This window comes from Molothrus ater, chromosome 16 (genome assembly GCF_012460135.2).
Source record: "Molothrus ater isolate BHLD 08-10-18 breed brown headed cowbird chromosome 16, BPBGC_Mater_1.1, whole genome shotgun sequence".
In the NCBI taxonomy this organism is placed as follows: Eukaryota; Metazoa; Chordata; class Aves; order Passeriformes; family Icteridae; genus Molothrus; species Molothrus ater.
The window spans coordinates 7,241,903-7,265,626 of NC_050493.2; the positions used below are offsets into that span (position 1 = coordinate 7,241,903).

General features: G+C 45.5%; 2 protein-coding genes across 3 annotated transcripts in view; one reads left to right on the plus strand and one right to left on the minus strand.

Annotated features, from left to right (window-relative positions):
• Positions 1-1,141: 1,141 nt before the first annotated feature.
• Positions 1,142-16,474, plus strand: CDR2 (cerebellar degeneration related protein 2). The gene is made up of 5 exons (XM_036392848.2): positions 1,142-1,362; positions 6,470-6,582; positions 11,073-11,221; positions 11,384-11,548; positions 12,654-16,474. The coding sequence occupies exons 1-5, from the start codon at positions 1,284-1,286 to the stop codon at positions 13,519-13,521; spliced, it is 1,374 nt and encodes a 457-aa protein (XP_036248741.1). The 5' UTR covers positions 1,142-1,283; the 3' UTR covers positions 13,522-16,474.
• The window catches only part of POLR3E (RNA polymerase III subunit E), a 28,465-nt gene continuing 20,729 nt past the window's right edge, over positions 15,989-23,724 (minus strand). The window contains exons 19-21 of one of the 2 annotated variants that reach the window (XM_036392540.1): positions 20,012-20,089; positions 19,055-19,180; positions 15,989-16,823 (exon numbers count right to left, since the gene is read on the minus strand). In XM_036392540.1, coding sequence (XP_036248433.1) covers positions 16,767-16,823; positions 19,055-19,180; positions 20,012-20,089 — 261 coding nt within the window. In that variant the 3' untranslated portion in view covers positions 15,989-16,766. Of the gene's footprint in view, positions 16,824-19,054; positions 19,181-20,011; positions 20,104-23,724 lie in introns of those variants that run through there. The other variant, XM_054516543.1, reaches the window with a different exon arrangement.

A 23,724-nucleotide genomic window follows, 5' to 3' on the forward strand; every position in this document is an offset into this window, starting at 1 on the left:
GCTGTTCGGGCCGGTGAGATGCACTGTGACATTACCTGCGTTTCTCCCACAGCAGGATGACAACTGCTAAAAGAAATTAGAGCAAAAGCCTAAAGAAGAAAAGTGGATTCCGAGAAATAATAGCAAACATTGCCTGGGGCGCCCTAGCTGACATCCTGCCCTGCCGTTCTGGGTCCCAAAGCGCTGGGTAATGCTCACAGCCCGGACAGACTGGTTGGACACATGGATCTTCCTCATCCTTCTGACGTGACTGCACCACATCAAGACGGAAACCAGAATAAACGCGCTGCTAGTCCCGAGGGTAGCACTGAGGGAGGCGCTCGGGGGTGCCCACAGAGGCAGCCGGGCTGCGGCACCGCCGGTGCCCGCTCCGCCGAGCCCGCGCTCCGGCCAGGCTCGGGGCGCTCGCAGGACTGCACCTTTGGAAGGGCTCGTCTGTTAAGAACGGGGAAGTTACGCTCGTTTTTCTCAGCAGGTCCCTGGACAGGAAACACGGCTCTCTCCGCTTTGTGCGGTAAAGAGGCGAGAGCGAGCGGCGGCCGCTCGAGGGAGGTGCGGGGATGGAGCCAGCCCTTTGCGGAGCGCAGGCCCTCCGTTCCGCCCTCCCCTCCCGCACGCCGGCGGAGAGGCGGCCCGCACCTGGACGCCACGCTGGGCCCCTCCTCACGGGCTCTTCCCTCAGCGCTCCCAACGCGGGGCAACAACGAGCCCCGGCTTTCCCTACGCCAAGTCGTACTGTCCCACCCCGGCCTGTGCCAGCTCTGCTCCGCCACAAGCCGCAGCCGACATCCCTCAGCAGCCGCGCCCCGCCATCAACGCCCCTGAGCGCCGGCGACCACCGCCCCTTCCAGCGGCACCGACCCACCTCTTGTGACGGGAGGCTGCGCACCGCGGAGCGGGGCGGGGCGCGGCTGCCCCGGGCCCGCCCTCTCTTCGCTCTCATTGGCCTCTTGATATGAATTCGCCTTATGATTGGTGTAACCTCCTTTCGATCTGTGCGGCGGGCGGCTCCCCATTGGCTGCCCGCCGGCGAGGCGAGGAGAGGGTGCTGTGTTTGAATCGCGGGAGGCGGGGGGCGGGCGGCGGCAGCAGCTGCCACGTTGCCGCCGGCGCAGCCCGGCCAGAAGGGGGAGAGGTTCGGCAAAGTCCGGAACCGCTCGGCAATGGCCGGAGGCGGCTGCTAAGGCGGGGAGAGGCTGCCGGCTCGCTCTGCCCCGTTCGGCGCAAGGGGCATCGTGGGGTGGGCGCCGCCGGCTCAGCCGCCAGTGAGGGGAAGGGGCGCGATGCTGGCCGACAGCCTGGTGGAGGAGTTCGAAATCCGCGAGGATGAGCCCTGGTACGACCAGCAGGACCTGCAGCAAGGTGAGCCGGGGCGGCGGCGGGGGGCGTGTGAGGGAGGGTGTGGAGCGAGCCGGGTGTGTGAGGGCAGGGGCCGCGTTGAGCGGCGCGGGTGAGGCAAGGGGCTGTGGGGGACCGCCGGGGTGTGTGAGGGCAGGGGTTGGGCGCGGAGGGCGGCGTGGGAGGGAAGGGGCCGCGGCGGTGCGGGGCGCCGGGCGGGGCGGCGGGAAGGGCCCTCGGGGACCGGGGGTGCCGGGGCGGCGGCGGGCGCGTCGGTCGTGCCGGGCTCGGAGCGTCGGAGCCCGAGATCCCCGCACGGCCGCGCTTCCCGCCGCCGCCGAATCGCTGTCACCGGTAAGGACTGCGGCCGTCTTTGTCTGAGGGAAGGAGGTGCGGCAGCCGAGCTGATGGTGCCGGGGTCCCTCTCCGGCCGGAGCGAGGGAAGCGGCGCTCCGGAAAGTTGCACCTTGCACGGAACGTGGAGGTGCCCTGTTCGGGGCTGGTGCTGGAAGCACCGGGTCGGATGCGCTATTGCGCCCTGTTGAGCTCTTTGTAAGGGCTTCCAGTCGGTGAAGTTGTAGTCGTAGCAATGCTCGATTAGTTGCAGGTCCCTTATTAGAAACTCTTTAGGTTTTCTTTTTAAAATATCAAGTAACTCCGCTACGCCTCAGATATATACATGTATAGCTTCTGTATGTAATTCCATCAGTAGGTCTTAAAATACTTAATGCAAGAAGTAAATGGCGTTCATTTCACAAATGTGAAAGGAGCCCTAGGAATACAAGTATAATTGCAATGAAAATCTTTTAACAGGCATGATACGGAAAGAATGTGCAATTTCCTTAAGAGCTTAGTGGCATTTATGACTGGTATTTTCTTAGTTACTTAGTTCTACTTTTTGTTCTTAATCCCGAGTTTGTTTTGAAAGGCAAGTTCAAAGCTGTGGCTTCCTGCAAACATGCTCCAGTCTTACACGTTTTGCTTTTATATTGAAATACATTAATTCTTGGGATTGGTGGGTTCTGCTGTACTGTAAACCATAGAGAAAGCTAAGCACTATTCCCACTGAGATCAGGTATCTGACCACAGAAACTCTTTTTGAGACGGGCCAGGTCTCTCTAATTGTATGCTATAAAAATAGCTGACTGAAAGCTGTATTTAGGTACTCTTCAACCAAATTTGATGTTTTCCTGGCTCTAGGATACAAACAAATCAGTTGAAATAAGATCCTGAAACTACAGTATGCTGTCACAGGGAAGAGAGTGAAAAGTTTGAAGACATGATTCAGTAATGTTTTTACCATGTCAGTGTTTATGGAGTTGAAGACCTACAAAGAGACTTCACAATGTATAACAACTGACTTCTTGCTTTCTTGATGTTTCTCTACTTTCATCTTTTAATTAAAATGAATGAAATAATCACCACTTGACTCTGCTGTCATCTTTTAAGAAACAGTATTGAATTCTAGAGGTTTAGTGCATTTTGGGGGTTTGGTTAATGTACCCCCAACATGTGGACACAATCTTTCTGAGGATTCTCTCTTTTTCCTCAATGGAAGCAACGAATAACCTTGCCAAAAAGAAAAGGAGGAAAATAAAGTGATAGGCAAGTTGAAATGTAAAGAAGGAATTCTTTACAGGAATGTTTTTTAAATGTTGTGCTGTCCATTATTTCTGGACTCTGAAGGATACTCCTCCTGCTGCTGAGGCTAAGACACACGGATGTGTGTAAACAGGGTAGTAAGTGCTTATCAAGGTCTCGTGAAACTCTTCCCAACCCAAACAATCAGTGCATGTTTAAAAACTGATGAGTGTGGTTATGAGAACCTAGGTTGTAAAACATTAGAACAAGCCTGAAGTCCTTGTCAGTCGGTCTTTGAGACTTAAAATTAGGGCAGGGCTTTTGGAAAACCTTGACAGTCTTCCTACGTACCAAAGATTTTTGCCTTGACAATGGAGATGGGCTTTTCTGGCATCCTGCTCGTGCATAAAGTGCTCATGGAACTCTTGTAAGGTTGGGAACAGACATCCTTCTGCAATGTTTTGCTGAAGTATGCTGACCTTTAAAGAAGAATTTTTTTATATGGACTGATCTTTTTCATCTTGCTGTTACTCACTTTTACAGAACAGAGGGTATTCCGAATACAGAACAGGAATAGGAAACTAAGAAGAAAAAAAATTCATTTTACAATTAAGTAAACTTACATTAGGCTTACTTTTACATCTTGGTCAATTAGTGCCTGTGCCTGTTTAAAAGCATAGGCTAATTTGCTAATTTTAGATTGAAAATTCTCTGAATAATTCTGTTAGGTGGGTTATGAAAAAGTAGAAGAGAAGGATTTTGGAACTGTTTTTATGTTTTTTCAATGATGGTAATGCAGTCAGAAGTGTTTGTGAAGCACTGGTAAGTGAGGGCTGTTCAACATCACAGAAGACATCCTTGAAGTCTTGCTTTGGAGATTCCTGATGGAGCTGTTAAACACCAGTACAACTCATCAGATTTACTAAAACCAAGATCTTTAGATCTGCACGTACGCATTTTGCATTATTAAAAACCTCTCTGCTTCCATCTTTATGGTGAAAAGGAGAAAGGCATGTCTGTCAGAATTTAGCTTTGCTTTACATAAATTTACAACAGAAAATGCAGTTTTGCTTCTAGTGTTCTACCATGACTCTCTCCAGAGAAATGTAAATTAATACTTTCCATTTTGTAGCTGGAAAACATACATGACACATCTCTCTTGTAAAATTTGCTCTTTATAGGGCTTCCAGGTACTTGACAATGTAGAAAAATGGATGCAAAAAATTCTGAATTTTAGAAGAGATGAAATTATTTCAGTACTTGCTTCCTCTAGAGTTAAGGTTTTATTGTATGTTCCTGAGCACTCCCACTTGTATTTTCCCCCTCAGAAACAAATTACCTTAATTATGAAAGTGTTTCTGCCATAGTAACCCATTTGTGCCTCTGCCAGTCTAACAAACAGAATGAGTGTGAAGTATGACATGAATTCATTATTCACCTTGTATTCCAAGTACTGTGTGCTGTTTGATTAGTAGGTGAGGGGGCATTTAAGAATGAAGCTATAAACTCCTAAATGTACTTAAACATGAAAACAAACTTTCACTTTGGGAAGGGAAATGATAGTAATTCCATTATGCACTATGTCTTTAACATAATCCTAAATCTCTCTAAAGCTCTTTTTCTACTCTATTAAAATAAAAGAATAGACTATGTAGTCTTTGCTTTGAATGATGCTTTAAAGGTGGTGGCTCCTAGTAAAGATCTGTGCAGTACAAGAACTTGTGAAGCAGGACTCCATTTTCTATAGGATAATGAATTCATTGAATTTGAAGACTACAGTATTCTGTAACGAGACAGAACAAACAGCTTGGTGTTTGACTGGGAGTTATTCTGAACACGGGTAAACAATGTGCAATCTGTTTACCAAATGGGAAAATTTAAGCAGGATGCCTTAAGGTTTCCTTATCCAAATACTTTAAATCCTGCTTTGTAATGAGTAATGCTACAGTGAAAAAGCAATGTGAGGATAAACTCCTAAGTACAGACCAATGTGCCTTGTGCCTTCTAATTGTACATCTTTTACAACTGCAGAACCCCCATGCAGTGAGATTTAAGTAATTTTAGGGCATTTAAGCAAAGAATCTCACCTTAAGGTAGGAACCAATGCATTGTACCTATAAAGAATGTGTAAAGAAGAGCACAGCTGTTGTTTTGCCAGAATTGGTCTTCTACAACTTCATAGACAAATGTTTGTACTGACTTGTCCTTGTAAGTCTGGATTTGGTCTTTGGCATATGCGTGCAGATGGAGAAATCATTTTGGACAGGCTGCCAAACTGAAGGTTAGCACAAAACAATCTTGGAGCAATACTGTATGTGTTACAGTTCCCAGCTGATAAGAGAACTGAGAGGGAGCAGGAAAGAGGCAGCATAACATGGTAAAAAAAGGGCATTGCAATCAAATGAAAATGGAATTAATGTGTTTGCTTCTCTGGCTGTAACTACTGATGATGTCTCCTGTTTATTCATTTAAGGCTTCTTGATGTGACTCAAAGTTTTTTCTTGACTTTTCTTCTCTTTCTGATTAATGATACAAGTTCTGTGTGAGAGCTAACAAGGTGGTATTGCATGACCCATACAGGTCTGGATGGGAAGGAGGTGGAAAATAAGATACTTCTAGAAATCTGTTGGGTCCTTGACATGTAGTACCCTCCACAGAGTAACTACAATTTTAGCATTAATACCAAGATTTATTACTTTGTCACATTATGTTAGCTTTTAAATTACACTTGTCTTTCAACATAATAATACAGAATACCTAGCATTTCTGATGCTATTGAGCAAATATCAAACTTCCCTCTAGAACAGAGCTGAGTGCTCAGATGACTTATTTCTTAATTTGCAACAGCTACAGTCACTGCACCCTGGAGGTGATTGAAGATGACTGAAGTGAAATTGAGATTAAATGCCTGAGAAGAAATGACATTTAAAGTGATGTTTTGAAGCATGTGAAACAGTTCTTGTCACCTGAGTTTATGAGCTTGAAAAGCAGAATAGCTGCAAGTGTCCGTCAATTTTATGTCTTTTGATATTATTGTTTCACCATGAAAAGCATCTGAAACCTTCATTTAGCACCGTGATCCTGAGTGACCTGAACTCTGGTAGAGGGGTAATGGGGAGGAACAGTCAAGTCAATAAAGAGTTCATCAGCTTTGGCCTGGGTCTAGGCTGATGAGCATTTCTAGGGTCTGCTGTGCTTGTTCCTCTGAGTGCTGTCAAGAGGGTGAAGCCCAAGAGATCTTGGGCAGAGCTGGGGCAGACTGGGCACAGACTGGGAGGGGAACATGGCTGGGTGTGTCTGAAGGGCCACGGAGGAACTGAGCAAACTTCATGACATAAAAGTGTCCCTGGGTGTCAGTGCTGGCTTAAGTTAAACCTAAGAAGAACATCAATCACTAATGCAGGTCTAACTTCCATGTTGGGCACTGCAGATAACTCACAGCAGTTGTTACAGCAATAAGAAAATACCTCAAGTGTTTGAAAGCAGGCTTCAGAATCAGATTACATCACTGTTTCTCTCTCTTACATGCAAACATGATTTCTTTGTTTAGATCTTCACCTTGCTGCTGAGCTTGGCAAGACACTCCTGGACCGTAACACTGAACTAGAAGAATCCTTGCAGCAAATGTATGCAACAAATCAAGAGCAGTTGCAGGAGATAGAGGTAAAATCTCTAAAGGATCCTTGTGTGAAAGCATCTAGAGCTGCAACCTACAGTGTATAAGTTCAGCTCTGAATTTCTTGAGATCTAATGGAAAATACTGAACAATCTTTCACCACTTCTGCTAGTTTGAGAATTTGAGAACTAGTACAGGTGGCTCATACTTAGAACTGTTTCTGTGATTACCAGAAGCTTTGTGCCACTAAACATTGGATTTGGTTTGTTTAATGACAAATGACTGGTATTTTTTTGGTTTTGTATCTTTTGTACAAAGATACTTCAGTTATATTTATTGCTAAACTTTTCTGATCTTGCCAGGTAAAATAACATTAAATTATATGATGATAAAGACATTAATAATTAAAAATATTACATGAGAATTAATGATTGCAGCATTGAAATTTGAATGCCAATAAGTGCAGAAATGAGATTTAAGTAAAATCTGAAGATATGTACTTCCAGTAAACTGATCTGTGATAAAGGGAGCTAAAGTCTATTTCAATGTAAAAGAAACCCTGCAATGACCAAAAAAAAAAAAAACCAGAAAGAAATCCCATTTAAGTAGTATCTAAATACAGGATATACAGCATATATTGCTCCATATTTTCCAGGGAAAAAAACCCAAAACCATAACCATCCTTTCAAAATCAGTCATCTTTAGGTAACAGAGTGGAAAAACCTGGCTATTTTTGGCCATTTCCCTTTTTTTTAATATTGCCTGTGTTCTTGCAGACCTAGCATTTGTCAGCATAATGAGATTTTTTCAGCTATTAGAGGGCAATGCATGGTCTCTAATAATTAAATTATTAAATATTCAGGATTTTGCTGACTGACAACATATTGAAAATGTAGTCAGCATTTCCATTTGGTTCTGGTGTGAATCACAGGGAACAGGCTTTGACTGGTATGTACCAGATTTTTACAAAATCCGAGTTCCTTTGTGCTAGCAATACTGCAATTAGAGATGTGCATTTTGTACAGCTGCAATTTCAGACTGAAAATGCTCACTATTGTAGTGGCAACAGGTAACTGAAAGAATCCTAACCTTACTAATTACAGAATTATAGGTGTCTTTACATTAGTCAACACAAATGCAGCATTTTTAGTACGTGAAGAGGAATTTCTGAGTGCGGGTTTGATTTGTGGGTGTGCTTTTAGAAGTTACCTTTGTTTTGTACCTCATCTGTTGGCTCTTTCTTCTGTTATGTGCTAACTGTAATCTCTGTTATCCTGTTCATTCTGAGATACAGTGGTTGGAATGGCTGCTGTTTATATTACTGCCACAGCCTTAGAAGATGTATTTACTTCTGCAGAGACTGAAAATACCTCATTGCCATGAATAGCTTTTATAAAAAGATCAATTCTTAAGGTGTAGAGAAGACAAACACTTCCAAGGTGCTGTACAAATACTGTACACAAGGTACTTGCATGAACAACCATATTTAAGAAAGTGTTTAGCAGAGTTACAACATACCTTTGAAATAACACACCAGGACTTTGTGACAGGCAACTGGCTGATGGAGTGTAGCTACTTAAAAAGCAGCTGCATTTTAAGAAATGTGGAAAATACATTATTGCTTGGCTACACTGGTTTACAGAAACAGTGCAGTGCTGTTAAGAATGCAGCATCCTATTGGTTTAAGCCAGTTGACTTGCTTAAGCTGTTCTGGTGGTCCAGTGTTTGCAGAGGACATGAGAGGCTGCAGCTCCAGAGGTGTCACCCCTGTCCTTGCAGCAGGGATCTGGAGCTGGGTGCTGCAGGGTCAAGTACAGTGCAGTCACACAAACTCAGACATGACAGAATAATTTTTTTCTCTCAATGTCTTGCTCTACCAAGACTTTGGCAATGCTACTTTTTGAAGGCTTTATCTGGTACCTCTTCAATCTCTTTCCTCCTCTCCCTCAAGGAGAGTAGATGTGTGTTGGATTGTCCTATTAGCTCCCTCCAAGAGGAGGAGGAGAATGGGAGAACAGTTTTTGTGATGCTTCTGATGTATAAATAGTGCCTGCACCTCTTCTTTGCCCAGCTTGTTAAGCCAAAGGCTGTATCTTTATCTGCTGTAGTAACATGCTGTCTTCCCAGTCCTATCTCCTGTCTCAGTCTTTTCTCTTTCCCCAGTGCCATTTTCAAGTGTAATAGCAGCACAAAGAAGTTTCTCTTGCACCTGGATTTCTGTCAGGAAAGGGAAAATGAACCCCTTGTTCAAATACCCAGAGACCCTCCAACTGAGGAACTGAATATCTTGGCTTACTGGCACAAGGAATTGTTACAGGAATTCACTGAAACAAATGGGAATAAAATTTGCATTGTATAAAGTGATGTATAAAAATATGCAAGGTACAAAGCAGTTCAGTCTGTTATTTTCATACCAGCATTTCTGGCTCTTGTGGGCTCACAGGATTCATGTGCAAATGGCATATTTAGTCTCCATGCTTGATTTTTCCCAATTTTCAAGTGCTTGTCTCTGTAACCTACCTGTGATCATCCAGCTGTTCCTGTAGCTACTGCACTGAATTTCTGTACTAGCTTTTTAAGTGCAGTATATCCATGTAAATCTTTGGGACTCTCCCTATTAATTTGGACCTTATGGGTAGCAAAGTCTAGAGCTGGCTGAGAAATCATTCTGAAATACAGGATTGCCTTTACTGGAAGAGAAGGGTCAAAGGCTGTGGTGTGCTTAAGATTACATCTCATATATTAAATACTAACACATTAAACATTTTACAGCTTTGGATTATTATACCTGACCTTTGTGCTGACACATGTGCCACTAACTAATCACTGTAGATGTAATAAAGGCTGCATGGAAACAGCAACTTCATTCCTGCCTGAATCTGTTCTCAGCACTCAGACCTTGGAAATCCTGACACTCTCCAGTTTTCATGTGCTAGAATGCAAGCTGCTGCTTCATGTTAGGTGCTCCATTGTAGGGGACATAGATTAAACATGAACTTCTAAAGTATTTAGTACATCATCTTTGGTGGTCAGGTTGTACCAGGCTAACTGGACACCAGCCCTGAAGATGCTGGAGATGGAAGGTGGAGGAAAAAGCAAAAGCCCATTGTAAAAAGTACCAGCATCTCTTCAGGCACCACAGCCTTGGCTCCCGTGCTTAACCACTCTTGTATTGCAGAAGAAAGTCTGAGGATCCCCAGCTCCTTCCTTCAGCTATAACCAATAGGGAAAGTTAATCTGAAATGGGTCACATAGAGATTCTACTGCTAATCTGCATTCTATTTTTGTGTAAATCCTCTGTCATGTGTGCACAGGCTACAAAAGGATCCAGCCAACAGCTATCATGTTGATCTTCTAGAAGTCTGTATGGAGCAGTTACTAGTCCTAGATTAACTTATTATCTGTTCTTAAATTGCCTAAAATGTAAACCAACAATCTTCTAATGAGGTAAAAGGTTAAGTAGAATATTAGAAGTTTTGAGTATGTAACAGGCCTATGTAAAGAGAAGTAATTCTGCCTAGGAGTTTGCTGGATGTTCCTGCTTGAAGCTTAGTTTTTTAAGAAAGTAACTTGTAGCAATACAGAATATATTGTAAAATACAAATTCTCTATAAGAACAAAATATTTCACATTTCGGGGGTTAGACTCAAACAGAAAAGACCTGTCTCATGTAAATGCTCATGTCCTGGGTGGGAGAATATAAGACACTTTTTTTAAGAGCTTTAGGTGATTGTGAACTGCTTAGACTAAGAATTCCAAACTTTCTGACGTTATTCAGGAAACTAAACAGTGTGTGTAGTTAATTGTAAAACCCAAGAGGATTAAATTGAGATTACTTCATGTGAGGTTTTATTTTTTAAGAAAAGCCAGGAGACCTTTGTTTGGGTATTACAGTAACTCCAGTAGTTCCCTGTGAGTAATTAAAAATTTGAATCCAATAAGTTACACTTCCTGACACATACTAGCCACATACTCTCTTAAGAGTGACCACAACAACCTAAATTCTGCCTTGCTGAACCTAATGCTGCTTCAGACTGGAATAACTTGGGTCAGCTGAAAATAGGTTTAATTATGGATGGTGCTACCCAATATTTCACTTTTAATGTTGAAAAAATTGTTGGGTCAACACAGATAAGAAATTTCTGTTGGAGCAGCCTGCAACCTTTAGCACACAGGGGACAGGTGAGGGCTGTGTTGGAGCCTGAAGGCTCTAGCAGTGCTGACTGCAGCACAGCCCCATGCAGAAGGCTTGGGCACAGATAAAGACAGCTGGCACCATCCACAGCTGGCACCATCCACAGCTGGCACCATCCAACCCAGCTCCTCAGGTAAGGGCTGCTCCATGAGCCTGGGGTGGCCTCCATAACAAAGGCAAGCTGCCTAGGTACTGACAGTGTCTCTTCAGCTTACCAAAGCAAACACAGGAATTTACATTTGGAAAACTCAGGAGTTTCTGTCTGAATGTGAGCAGAAATGCAGCACAGGAGCTGTGGCTCGTGTTTCAAGAGCAAACAGTAACAGCAGAACTGTCTTGCAGTACCTCACAAAGCAAGTGGAGCTCTTGCGGCAGATGAACGACCAGCATGCCAAAGTCTATGAACAGCTGGATGTGACAGCAAGAGAACTGGAAGACACTAATCAAAAACTGGTTGCAGAGAGTAGAGCTTCACAACAAAAGATAATAAGGTAACAAATTTTTAGAGATTCTCTCCCCCCAGCTGTTAATATCAATAAGAGCAGTCCAGGTGTATTTGTGTAGTTACTGGGTGTCTGTCTCTGCCTAGTGGTGTTCTACAATACTGGCAAATTGAAAGATTGGTTTTATTTAAAGGCCTTTTCACCTTTTAGCTTGACAGAGACTATTGAAAGTCTGCAAACACACATAGATGACCTGCAGCGACAAGTGGAAGAACTGAAGAAGCCTGGACGAGGCCGGATGAGCCAGGAGAGATCTGAGCAGCCAAGATCAATGCACAGCTTCTCATGCTTGAAGGAGCTCTACGACCTCCGCCAGTAAGACTTCTTACCTTACAGAGTAAAGAACACTAAACTATTTTAGGCAAAACTTTAAAACCTAAGACACAAGCTGGAAAAAAAGTACCTGATGTTCACAACTAGCAAAGTATCTCTGCAGTATGGTACTGTCATTACTTCTGGCCTGCTTCTACACCACACCAGTATTGGTGCTCCACTTTGTCCCTAGAGCCAGCCACATCAAGTGGTAGCCTAGAAAGCTGACAACAATTTGCACCCCAGTATTTTCAGTCAGATAAAAGCAAACACACAGATAATCTGAAAAACAAACTCACTAAATTCAAAATATTTCCAGTAACTTACTCTTTCCTTGGACGTCCATGGATATTTCCTTAGCTTTTTCGAGCTGAAGCTGGAGAAAAGGACACCTAAACTGGGAAAATGGTGCCTGGGCCCCTGGGCTGCCTTTTAAACGTAGAGCCATTTGACCCAGCTGACTACACTAATGGGGCCATCGGGACAATCACCTGGTGAAAGCTCAGACTAACTGCAAGCCTAGAGGGCAATTTTGTAAAGAAAGCAGCTCCACAGACAGAACAGGCTCTTGTGTCTACATGGAGGTACTCTAGAATAAATCATACATCCAAAAAGAAGTTATTTTTGACAATTCAAAAGATAACTGAATCCTTCAAGCTGCTAAAGGCTTGTGAAAATACCAGCCTCCAGCATTGCTTTGTCAATTATGAAGCTTGTTTGTATATCAGTAATGACAAAAGTTACAAGAGTGGAGTGCTGTAGAAAAAATTAGTGTCAGAAAGTACTGCATGATAGAGGGAGGCAATGTGTATTTAAACTTAAATTATATTTTAAACTTACATTATTCAATCAGCTTGTCTGTAACTTGAAACTGTTAACAAGCTGGCATTCTGCCTAAGCTCTGAGCTTGGTTTGATGGCATGTAAGGCCTTACAAACCCTGTTCTGATTACTAAATCGACTGATTGGTTAGTGCAGTGGCCCCTGTTAGTGCTCTGAAGTGTGTTAGCACACAGTTTAAATACGTCATTAGTTACCCAGGACAGGAAAACTTTAGGTGTGGTCAGCTGTACTTCCTATCTTTGAAAATCCTTATTTTGTTTCTGCAGGTATTTTGTTTATGATCACGTCTTTGCAGAAAAGATTACTTCGATGGACAGTCAGCTAAGTCCTCTAGAAGAAGAAAATGAGAAGTTGAAGAAGGCAGTGACAGTTCTACAAGCCCAGCTGAATGTAGAGAAAGAGAAGAGGGTAAGCATGGAAGAGGAATACAGTCTCATGGTGAAAGAGAACTGCGAGCTGGAGCGCAGGCTGGTCGACACAGACGTGTATCGGGCTCGGGCGGAGGAGCTGGAAGCAGAAGTAGCTGAAATGCGACAGATCCTTCAGTCTGAAAACACGCTCCATAATGCAGAGAAATTGGTGCCAGAATCCTTTTTCATTTCATTCAAGGAGTCTCTAGACAGGGAGCTCGGTCAGAGCCTGGCAGATGATGGACTTGTGACAGTATCAGAGCTTGAGAAGAAGGCACTGAAACGGAGCAGCAGCGAGAGCCTCCTGAGCAGCGCGGCCGGGGCAGACATCCTCAGGGGCCATGAAGAAACCTGCATCAGGAGAGCTGAAGCTGTGAAGCAGCGAGGGATCTCTGTACTCAATGAAGTTGATGCTCAGTACAATGCTTTGAAAGTGAAGTATGAGGAACTTTTGAAGAAGTGTCAAATGGATGAAGATTCTTTGAAACACAAGGCTGTACAAACACTGAAGCAGTATTCCAAAGACCTAAACGTGGGGAACACCCAGTATGATCTTTCAGCTAGCAATCAAGAATTCACAATTGCTGAGCTAAGTGACTCTTCCACAAATGCTCCCCCTGAATACAAAGCACTATTCAAGGAGATTTTTAGCTGTATCAGAAAAACAAAAGAAGAAATAGATGAACACAGAGCAAAGTACAAGAGTCTCTCCTCTCAGCCGTAACCTTATCTATTAGTCAAGAAAACACTTCATATGAATGTCAGAAGACCCCTTAAACGGATGTGTTTCTTAAGCACTCAAAATGAATGTTTTGGATAGGCTGGTAGCCCTGTAGTTAACAAGCTAGTTAGTTATCAGCTAGATTCCCCGTTCCTGTGTAGCAGTAGATTTCATGTTTAGCACTGTCACACAAACCAGTGGTTGTAAAGCAAACAAACATCATAGCTTTATGCTACACTACTACTTCATATTACACTTCATCTCTGGCCAGAGCAGTGACTGGAACTTGTTTCCTTAGTCCACTTCAGAAATACTAGAGCTAAGATCTCTGAATGTCTCACAAGAACCAGACTCAAGCTCTCCTTTGGTTCACAGGGATGATCTAGCCCTGTGATACACTGATGGAGAAAATGAACAAAAGCAAAGCCCCGACCAGTCCCAGGGGCAGCATTTCCTCAGCTCCAGGAGGGGAGCAGTCCAGCTGATCTTGCTTTGGCAGGGTGGTGGAAAGCTGTGCTTGCTTTAAGCTAATACCACGTTTTCACAATCACTAAGCTCTCCCACAGATTAGCATAAATGTCTTTCTACTAAGAAAGGATTTGATGTAAAGTTTGTGTGGCTTTTTAGATACGGTTTCCTTTGTAGGGCACTTTGTCTTGAGGCAAGATACTGTGAATTGACTCTATGTGTTACTTGGGACCTACGGTTCTCTGGTGGAATGTCTGCAAAGTTCATTTTTATGTGTATTTGGTGAGTTAGAGTTGTTATTTAGCTATTTAACTTTAGAAGTAGCATTGACATAGTGGAGTAGCTTTTAATGTTGCATACCACAAACTCTAAGTGCTTGAGGAGACAGGCCAGGTAAAACCTTACATTGTTTTGTCTCTTGCTTCCAGTGTTGGCCTCTCTTAATCTATTCCATGCTGCCTGGGGGCTGCCAGCACAAATCCTACTGAAAACAGGGACCATACTCTTGTTCTCCCTCTCCTTTTCCATTCCCTAATAGTAATTGATACAGTACTTAATTTCTGAAAAACAATGAACATGGAGAAGGTTGTTCTTCAGACCACAGAGAAATTAGGAGGAAGGAAGAAAGGCACAATAAAAGGTGACATCCTTCTCCTTGTAAAGGGTCTCATAGCTTAATGTTGCTAGCAGTTTTTGGGAAGCAGCTTCCTGCTGACTTGCTGCAAGGTACCAAACCCTTGACCCAGAATGTTGACAGTTTCTCACCTTTAGTCCAGCTGCTGCAGCTCTGCTGCCTTACACTCTTCTCTGTTCTGCTCATCCTTCAGGTGCAGTATTAACACTTCAGGTTGTGGGAGTTTCTCTAAAACGTGTATTGCAGTCTGAAAATTATTTAAAAATGGGAATCTGAATCTTCTGAATATTTTTCTAAGCAAATAAATAATCCAGTCAAGCTGCATGTGTAAGTAGTAATTATATCCATCTGTGCCAATCAGGAAACTGAACTTGGTTCAGCTGGCACCTGCATTATCTAGTCCTGCCATCTTTTCTACAGAGCTCAGATGGAGTTCCCACAAAATTTGTATTTTAGAAGAGTTATGCTACATGGAAAAGAACAGACCTGTCTAGGACAGAAATCCAGGTGGAAGTAAGTAGTTGTTCCTCATTGTTGTGGTTTTTGTCAGTGCTGTTCAAAAAAAAGCCAAGGGTGGGGAAAGCAGAAAAGCCGCTGTGCCATGAGGTTTCTGTCCTGTCACTGTGGCCCTGCCACCTGCACCCGTCTCGCCCCAGTTCAGAGACTGGAAAGCAGCACCCTGAGAAAGACATAAAGTGGTTCACTGCCAGTGTTCCTCACCACTTCAGGGATGGGGCAAAGCACACGTGCTGGGCAGAAGCAGTGCCAGTGTGAGCGAGTGTGCCCGGGTGTGAGCGAGTGTGCGAGAGTGTGAGCGAGTATTGAGGAGTGAGCAAGTGTGCAAGACTGTGAACGAGTGTGCCCGTGAAATGCTGTAAGTATGGGGACAATATTCTTAGCCAATCTTATCTGGATTAACTATTTTAATCTTCTTATTTTGGTCAACAACTCAGCTCAGCCTTTTCTGAGCATAAGTAGCTGAAATCAATGGAATCCCCTTTACCTGCTCATGTGCTGGGAGCTGCAGCAGAGCACAGGAGCAGCAGTGCCTGTGCTGTGCAGTGCCCAGAGCAGAGCACAGGGGCAGCAGTGCCTGTGCTGTGCAGTGCCCACAGCAGAGCACAGGAGCAGCAGTGCCTGTGCTGTGCAGTGCCCACAGCAGATCCTCCTGCTGGCACTGCAGGTGAGGCCAGTTCAGGATGAGCCACCAGGGCTGGGTCCCTGTCCCTGCTGCTGGGCTCCCCAGGGAGCTCAGGGACTGCACTCACTTGGCTCTCTGCCTCCATCCTTCCTTCTCGAGCCTTCAGGATGTAAAAGGAGCAGGTGCAGCTTCTATTTCTTCTTGGACAAATACAAGGTGGGGTAGAATTAACCTTTGAGATAAAATTTTATTTAAAAATTACACAAAATAGAGGTTTTACATGGTTGCCGTGTGGTAACTAGAGCTGGATGCCTTCCAAAGGGTGCTCTCGGTTACTTACCTTGCTCTGTCACATACAGTAATGCACAAGGTCCCTCAAACCATCCCCACACCAAGCAGAAGAAATCCAGTAGCTGTTCCCCATGTCTCAGATGTAGGTACTTCTCCAAAGAACTCATTTCACAGACAATAGGTGAGAACAATGGTTATGTAGTACAGAGTTCACAGACAGTGATTTTGTTCCCCCCTCCCAGGCCTGACATTCCCATGAACACGACTACCTGCTCTCTATGAAGAGGGCTGCAAGGGCTATGACAATGCTCACACTAAAGTATGAGCATCCAGGGATTTAACAAAAACTGGGATGTTTGTAAACAAATTTAATTTATTGGCATTACTTACAAAATAAAGTTTTAGACCATGATTTTCCATCACGTCTGTGTCACTATATGGTTTTATTTTGTCATAACGAAACAGAAGGAGAATTGCAATACATTAGAAATCCCAGATTAGTCAAGCTGCAGACAGGGTCCCACGGTGCCTTCGCGGCAGCTCTGCGCCTCGGAGGCCACGCAAACTCTGAGTCTGGGGCTGGCAGGGGCTGCCCGCGGGCCCAGGGCAGCCCAGATCCCGCCCTGGCTGCCGAGGCCACGGCACTGCTCCGCCTGTGCCACCCGCTGGGGCTCCTCCTGTGTCCCCGGGTCACCCGACACCTCTGCCCCGCTGTCAGGACTGCACCGTGCCCTTAAGATACCACATTCCTCCGTAGCTCACGCAGCAGTCCTGGGGAGAGGGGAAAGCAAGGCTCTGTTAGGCTGCTCAGCCCTTGGGAGGGGCTGCTGTGGTGTTGGAGGCACCGTCCCTAGGGGTGTAAGGGGTGTCTGCATCTGGGGCTGGGTGATGGCTCCTGGTGACTGTGCTACTGCTGCATCGGTGGTTGGACTGGATGATCTCAAAGGTCTCTTCCAACTTGAAGATTCTATGATTCTAAAGTCCATAAAGCCTTGGGAATGACTGGCTGGCTCTGGGACAATGATCATGATCAGTGACAAGCCCTTCTCCAGTGCACAGAGAGAGCATGACCCCAGGGCACAGGGTGTCCCCACCCTGAAGGACACAGGGCTTCAGTGAAGGGGACACACAAGGGAGGAAGGCTGAGAGCCACAAAGGGACAAATGATGCCCAGACTGTGAGGAACAGCACTGGCTCCTGGGGGAGAACCTGGGGCTCATGCAGAAGGCAGCTGAGGGAGGGAAGGATGTGTGAGGGCTGGAGGAGCAGGGCAAAGAGTGGGAAAGAGGGGAAAGAGGCTGAGGGAGCAGCAGGACAGCAGGAGAGTGAGGGCAGTCACTGGCTATGAAGCCTTTTAAGAAACCCTTTCTATGATAATGAAGTGTCAAACCTCAGCCTTGCTGTGACCACACGTGTGCCTCAGCAAAGGAGCACAGAATTGGGCTGTCTTGGGGCTCATTTCCTTGTTTCTATTAGGTGAGCACAAAGTCTCTGGAGTTCTGAGCTAACAGCTTCCCTTTCTTTTGCTCCAACCTCCCTCTTAGGTAATTCAGCACAGGCTCAAGTAGTAATGCAGAACTGAGGCTGTGGAACTTGAATGTATCTTTGTTTCTGAAGTCTCAGGGCTCATCCATAACAAAAACAAACCCAGAGGTTAGAAAGAGGCTTTGCAGACTGATCTATAAATGCAAAAATACAAACCCTGTCAGTCTGTTCCTCTGTGTAGAAAAATGAGCACAGGCAGATGGGGAAATAGGAATCAACAAAACCAATTTCACTTCAAGTGGAATCCAATCTCTTGTGGCCTAAAGAAGCCAGAGAATCTTCCCATTTCATTAAATCATGCTTCTAAATTTTATTTCAGAAACAAAGGTAATTTCCTCTAGTCCTGTGACAAATGTATTCAAGGCAATAAAGCCTGCCACAACACAAGGCTGGTCACCCACTGACTTACATAAAAACAGTGCCTGATGACTTAGGGGAAAGTATTTTTTCTAGAAATAGGTTAGCTGTAGCAACAGCATCATGAAAAACTAATGCCAGTACATTGTCTAGATGTTCCAGGAGGGCTGATACTTGAGCTCATGTAGTTGCTGACAAATCCCCCAGCACAGGGAGCCAAAGGAAATATTGTCTAGCAGGCAGAAATGTCTGAGCTTATTTTACTGCTAAGACGACCAGGTTCTTTCAAGCAAGACCAGTTTGCTTATTATCACAGCAACAGATCTGTAGTTCTTCAAAGATGCTATTATTCATTTGCAGATCACAATGTAATAAAGTACTTAAGCACTTGTCTTATTAAGTGGGTGACAGTGAGCAAAGGCCCAGCCACAATGATTAAAGTATTACATTAGTTGGCAACTTTCTGCTTGGCCATCCTGCATCTCTTTTAAAGTCATGGCCTGTGTGGTCTGTACTTTATACCTTAAATTTCTTGAGCAAGTAAATGGTGCATCTTCAAAGAGAGATGAAAGGATTTAAATAAACATTTACAATGAGATGTGTTAACTACTACTCTGCCTGCTGGTTTGGCCAGGGTTTTGCTCTGTGCAAAGCTGCACATCCTGCTAGAGAATAAAATCCACTTCCTCCTGAACATGTGGCACTCGTGCTCTTCAGCACTAACCAGCAGCACTCAGTTGGTAACTCAGAGCACTGGGCAGAGCCCTCCCACCTCCTTAATGTTTAATTCTGCATTTTTAAAAAGAACTCAAGTATCACATTTACTAGACTCTATTCTCTGCTGCTCCAAGATGACAGAGATTTGTTGCAATAATACAAAATAATGTGTGAGCCTCTGTTCCTTGGAGGGAAAGAAGACAGTGAGACAAGTGCATTTTTAAGAAAACAAGCTAAAACACAGGCTTTGTCCACATTCCAACAACAACTGTTCTATCATCCTTATCATTTGTCAGTTCAAGGTAAAATATAATCCTTTGCTCAAATCAAGCATTAAAACTGATGTATTAATTGGCTCAAACCCAAAGTGAACAGAAGCTCACCTTTAACACTCTATCCACCTCCTGCTTGTTGAGATCCTCCCCACACTCCTGACTCAGCTGGCTCTGGATGACATTCCTGCGCACTCGGTAGTTCTTCGAAAAGATTTCAAGCAAAACTTGGCGATGCTTTAAAAGAAAATGTACAGTAAGTCCACAGAGAACAATTATTCCTGACTTTTATCACAACTGCACATGCCTCAGTCTGTACAAAGCATTCCCTGAACTGCATCAGAGGATTCTTGCTTCATAATCCTGAAACCATCCCATATATTGCTGCTCTCCAGCAGTGCCTTATCCTCCAAGGGCTCTGCAGGAGTCCCTCCAGACCCTGTGGCCACACCTGCTCCTGTTCTGTGACCTGGGGCACCCCAAAGGTACAAAAACACACTGAGGAAGGCATTGCAATGGTGCATCTTCAAATCCTCTCAAATGCTTGCACGGGAGTGCACATCACTCCAGGCAAAGGTTTCTAGTTCTTGCCTTTTTCCTAGAGAAATGTACTCAGTTCATGGAGCTGGGAATGCACTGCCCATGCACAGGTCACCAGGCACCTGCCCTTTCACCTTGTTTACTCTGACAGAGTCAGAACTCAGCAGATGCTCACATAGGCTGCAATAATTTCCTGCTCTTAAATAGAAACAGATATAACAGATACACCTGGTAATCGCTGGTTAATGTTGCATTACCATCAAAAGGGAAAAAACCTTGCACTGGATCCTGGTCTGAGGCCTGCACTGGAGAATCCTTTCCTCTCACAGGTTCAGAAATAGCCACTGAGATACTGACATGATTACCAACATGTTATGAGCTTCATTTCAGCTAGAAACACGTTGGTGTTGAAAATACCAATAGAGAAAGAGGAAAACTGTCTGGTGTACCAGTTCCAGAAACATGGATGCAAACAATGCTAAACACTCAATAAAAATATAGTGGGAATGTCACTTATTTTCTTTTTACCTGATCATAAGTGTCACCAGCTTCCCAAAGTGCATAGACCTTTAGTTCATCTGGTGAGGCAGCAGTCTGTGGAGGAAACTGAGAACAAGAGGCTGTTAAAAATAACCAGCTATTTAATGAGTTCTGCTTAATGATTCCATGATACTGTATCCCTGGACACCCATTACTGAATCAAACCTCTGGCTGCCATGGAATAATAACTGCTGAAAAAACCCAATTGGAAGGGGTGCCTTGGCTCTGGCTGCCCTGTGCCTGCTCAGCACCTTCTCATAGCCCCAGTGCCAGAGCAGGAACATGCTCTGTGTCACAGCTGTGGCCAGGGAATGGCACCCTGAGATGTCTCAACGTGCCCAGGGTTGAGTGATGGCTCTGCTCAGGGTGGGACACCCTGCACAGGGCACTGGTGCCACATCTGTCACACACCAACCACAGCTGGGCTTTCAAGGGAACTGCTGGACATACTGGAATCCCATGAACTGTGCATGGGGACAGTTTCCCACTGGTGGAGAGTTGACCACCATGTACCAGAACAATCCCAGGGCTTGGACCTTGATGGTATCCCCATGGCAAAGTAGCTGTAGATTTCTCCTGTCTGCAGTGTTTGCTTCCAGACCATCCAGAACAGCTGAGAGCACCAAGTGCATTGCAGGGTCCTTCTGGCAGTTTTTACCTTTACAGTGTCAGGTTTTACAGATTCAGACTCCATCCTGCAGTTATCTGCTTCACTAATCCCAAAGGAGCATTACTGACAAGCAGGTGCTGCTGCTGTATGGCCACCTCTGGTTTGGGGCAGACTACAGCATCAGAAGACTGAACACTGAGGGACACTGAACCAGCTATTTGCTCATTTCAGGCTCCAGAAGTGACAGTGGTTTTGCATGTTTTGTTTTCCCCCCATGTGCCAAGCTAGAGAAACACTTTCATTTTTCTGAGGCAGAAGCCTCACACCCCTGCAGACAGGAAGGAGCACAATTGCCTCTCCCCCTAAAAAAATAAAATACCATTCATTTGCCTTAACATTTCCCCTTGGAGCAGTGATTAATGAGCACTCTGGAATATGCCTTCACTCCTGACATGTCTCTTCCTGTCTGTCACTAACGATTTATTCCTTGCTAACCACCCAGATGACCTAAATCAATCATCTATGAAAAGCTAACAAGCCAGTCCCAATTGTTCCAGCATCCCTCAGTCCTGGCTGCTGGTACAAACCAAACCTTTCCTCCCAGCCTCCCTCACCAGCCAAAAGACTTGTGCATCACAGAGTGAAAAGATCAGCATTCCTTTCATGCTCTGCCTCTGATCTTATTGCAAAGGGGAAGGGTTTTGTCCAGTGGGAGCTGCCTAGTGGGATTAACAGCTTTGACTTGCAGGTTAGTCCAAATGGCTGGGATATAACAAGGTTTTACACTTGGTTTAGAGCCAGGGTTCAGGCTGACTAGGCTCACAGCACCTGACATAATTCTCCTCCCATAAGGACACTTGCTTTTGAGGAATAATCTCTCTTGTAGGTTTTCAGCAGAGATAAAATCAAATCCTCAGCTTCCCTCCACACACCACGGCAGGAATGGCAAAGTGCAGCAGGGCACTGGGAGCACCCAGGCACAACCTGCTGGGCTCGACAAGTGAGCCAGCACAGCCTGGAGTGCAAACCCCTCCTGCCCCAGCCACAGCTGTGTTTATGCAGCCATTCTGGGAGGAAACGGCTTCCAAACAAACACAATACTTGGGAAGAAAAACGCACAGAATCTCCTCCTCCCAGCCAGCCCCCCTCTGCAAACTGCTGCAAGCCAACAGCTCCCTGCTTGCTTGCTCCTGTCACACAGCCTGGGAGTGGGAAATGCCACCAGGGATTCCTCAGAGAGACACAGCACAAACAGTTCACTGCCTTGCCATCTGCTGGCCCTTTGCTGGTTTATGTCACCTTGATCTCCCCAGCCTCACCTTGATAACAGTTCTCTGCTACCTGAAAATCTTTTTAAAAATATTTGCCCTGTGCCCCTTCCTGCTCTGAGCTCCCGGAGCAAGAGCAGGCTCTTGGGAGATGAACTCCACGCTGTCCCAGGGCTGCCACGTCCAAGTGGAGCCTCTCAGGGAGGAGCCCTGGGCTCTGGGAAGTTCTCAGTCAAGCACTGAGCCACTGCCAGGCAGCCTCAGTTACAGCTACACCAGATGGAGGGGGCTGAGAGTGCCAGAAAAAAACTTTATCAGCTGGAGAAATCCTAAAGGTAAACTGTTGATCTCACCTCTCAGGGAGCCCTCAGTGGCACAGCCTGCAGGGCTCTCTGTGAGTGCAGGGCTGCCCTCCCCTCCTTCAGCCCAGCCAGGCAGGACACACACAACAGTTACATCATTTCCTGAGGCCTCAAAAATATCCTCAATATCCCTGGGCAGAACCTTGCCACTGCAGGGGCCATGGGAAGGGAGCCGTGGCAGGAGCAGCCACCCCCAGTCTGCAGGAAATGGGTGTGGGTGCTCAGGAGCCAGAGTCCTGCACAGACACCTCCATGGGGGGAGAGGGGCTCAGGGCACAGGCACCGAGTCCTGCCTGCCCAGGGCTCCTCTCCTCTGTCTGTCCCCCCTCCTCACCCTCTCCCAGAGCAGCACCAGCTCAGGATTTGCTCTTTCCTGCCCTGTGCTTTCCCCCCACACTTGATGAGGGACAGCAAGCACAGCACCCTGCAGGATCCCCACAGCCTCAGCTGCAGCTGAGTGGCCTCTCTGGCTCCCTACAAATGCTGTTTATCTCACACCCTGTTGGGGTGAGTTTATCTCACACCCTGGGTGCTGTTGGTCAGCTCTGTAACAGATCCTGCATTCCCCTGGTAAGGTCTCAATTGCCATTTTCAGCCACACATTTTCTATAATAGTCAAGCCAAGAGTGCCTTCACCCGCCAAAGAACATCATTTTAATTACCTCAGATCATTGATTTTTATCACCAAAGCACTTCCAATTACAGAAAACTAATGAGTAACTATGAAATCCCACACTGAACAACCCTCCAGGCTTTCCCTGAGCTCAGGCTCTTGTTGGGTTCTGACAAAATTGTCCAGGGGAACAATCAAGAAACACCAAAGTGTCTGAGCCCATGCAAAGAGTAAACCCAGCCCCAGCACCTCTGCCATCTGCACAGAGCATCAGGGCAGGCTCAGGGGCATTAATTTACATTGCTGCCAGCAGTACAGGCTCTTACACGAGAGCTGCAGTGAATTCTGAGTCAGCAGAACTAAAACTTGCAACAGTCTCCTTGAGAGACATTCCAGGGACCACCTCTGCACCTCTTCTGCACAGGTCTCCTGTGACAGGGTTTTCCACACAGAAGGCAGCTCCTGGCCACCTCTCTTCAGCAGGATTTTATTTTGCTTTTTGAAAAGAGAAATGACATCACTTTCACTTCTTGTGTGGATTTCTAAAATCCTCAAATTTCCAAAACAAACAGGCCCCAGTCCCAAGGAGCAGAGCAGGAATGACCTCAGCTGTTTACCCTCAGCATGGCAGAGGCACACATCACAGCAGGTGCAGGGGAGAGCCTGGCCAGCACTGAGACAGTTCCAGGCAAGCACCACCCCAGGACCTGGAAACTGCCAGGGGAGGAAGCAGCAAGCACCACAATTGGTGCTCTCCCAGTGACATTTCCAGGCTGTTGCTCGGTTCCCAGGTGCCACAACGTGTACTTTGCACACGACTGAACACGTTCCTGCTGCCCCCAGCAGCT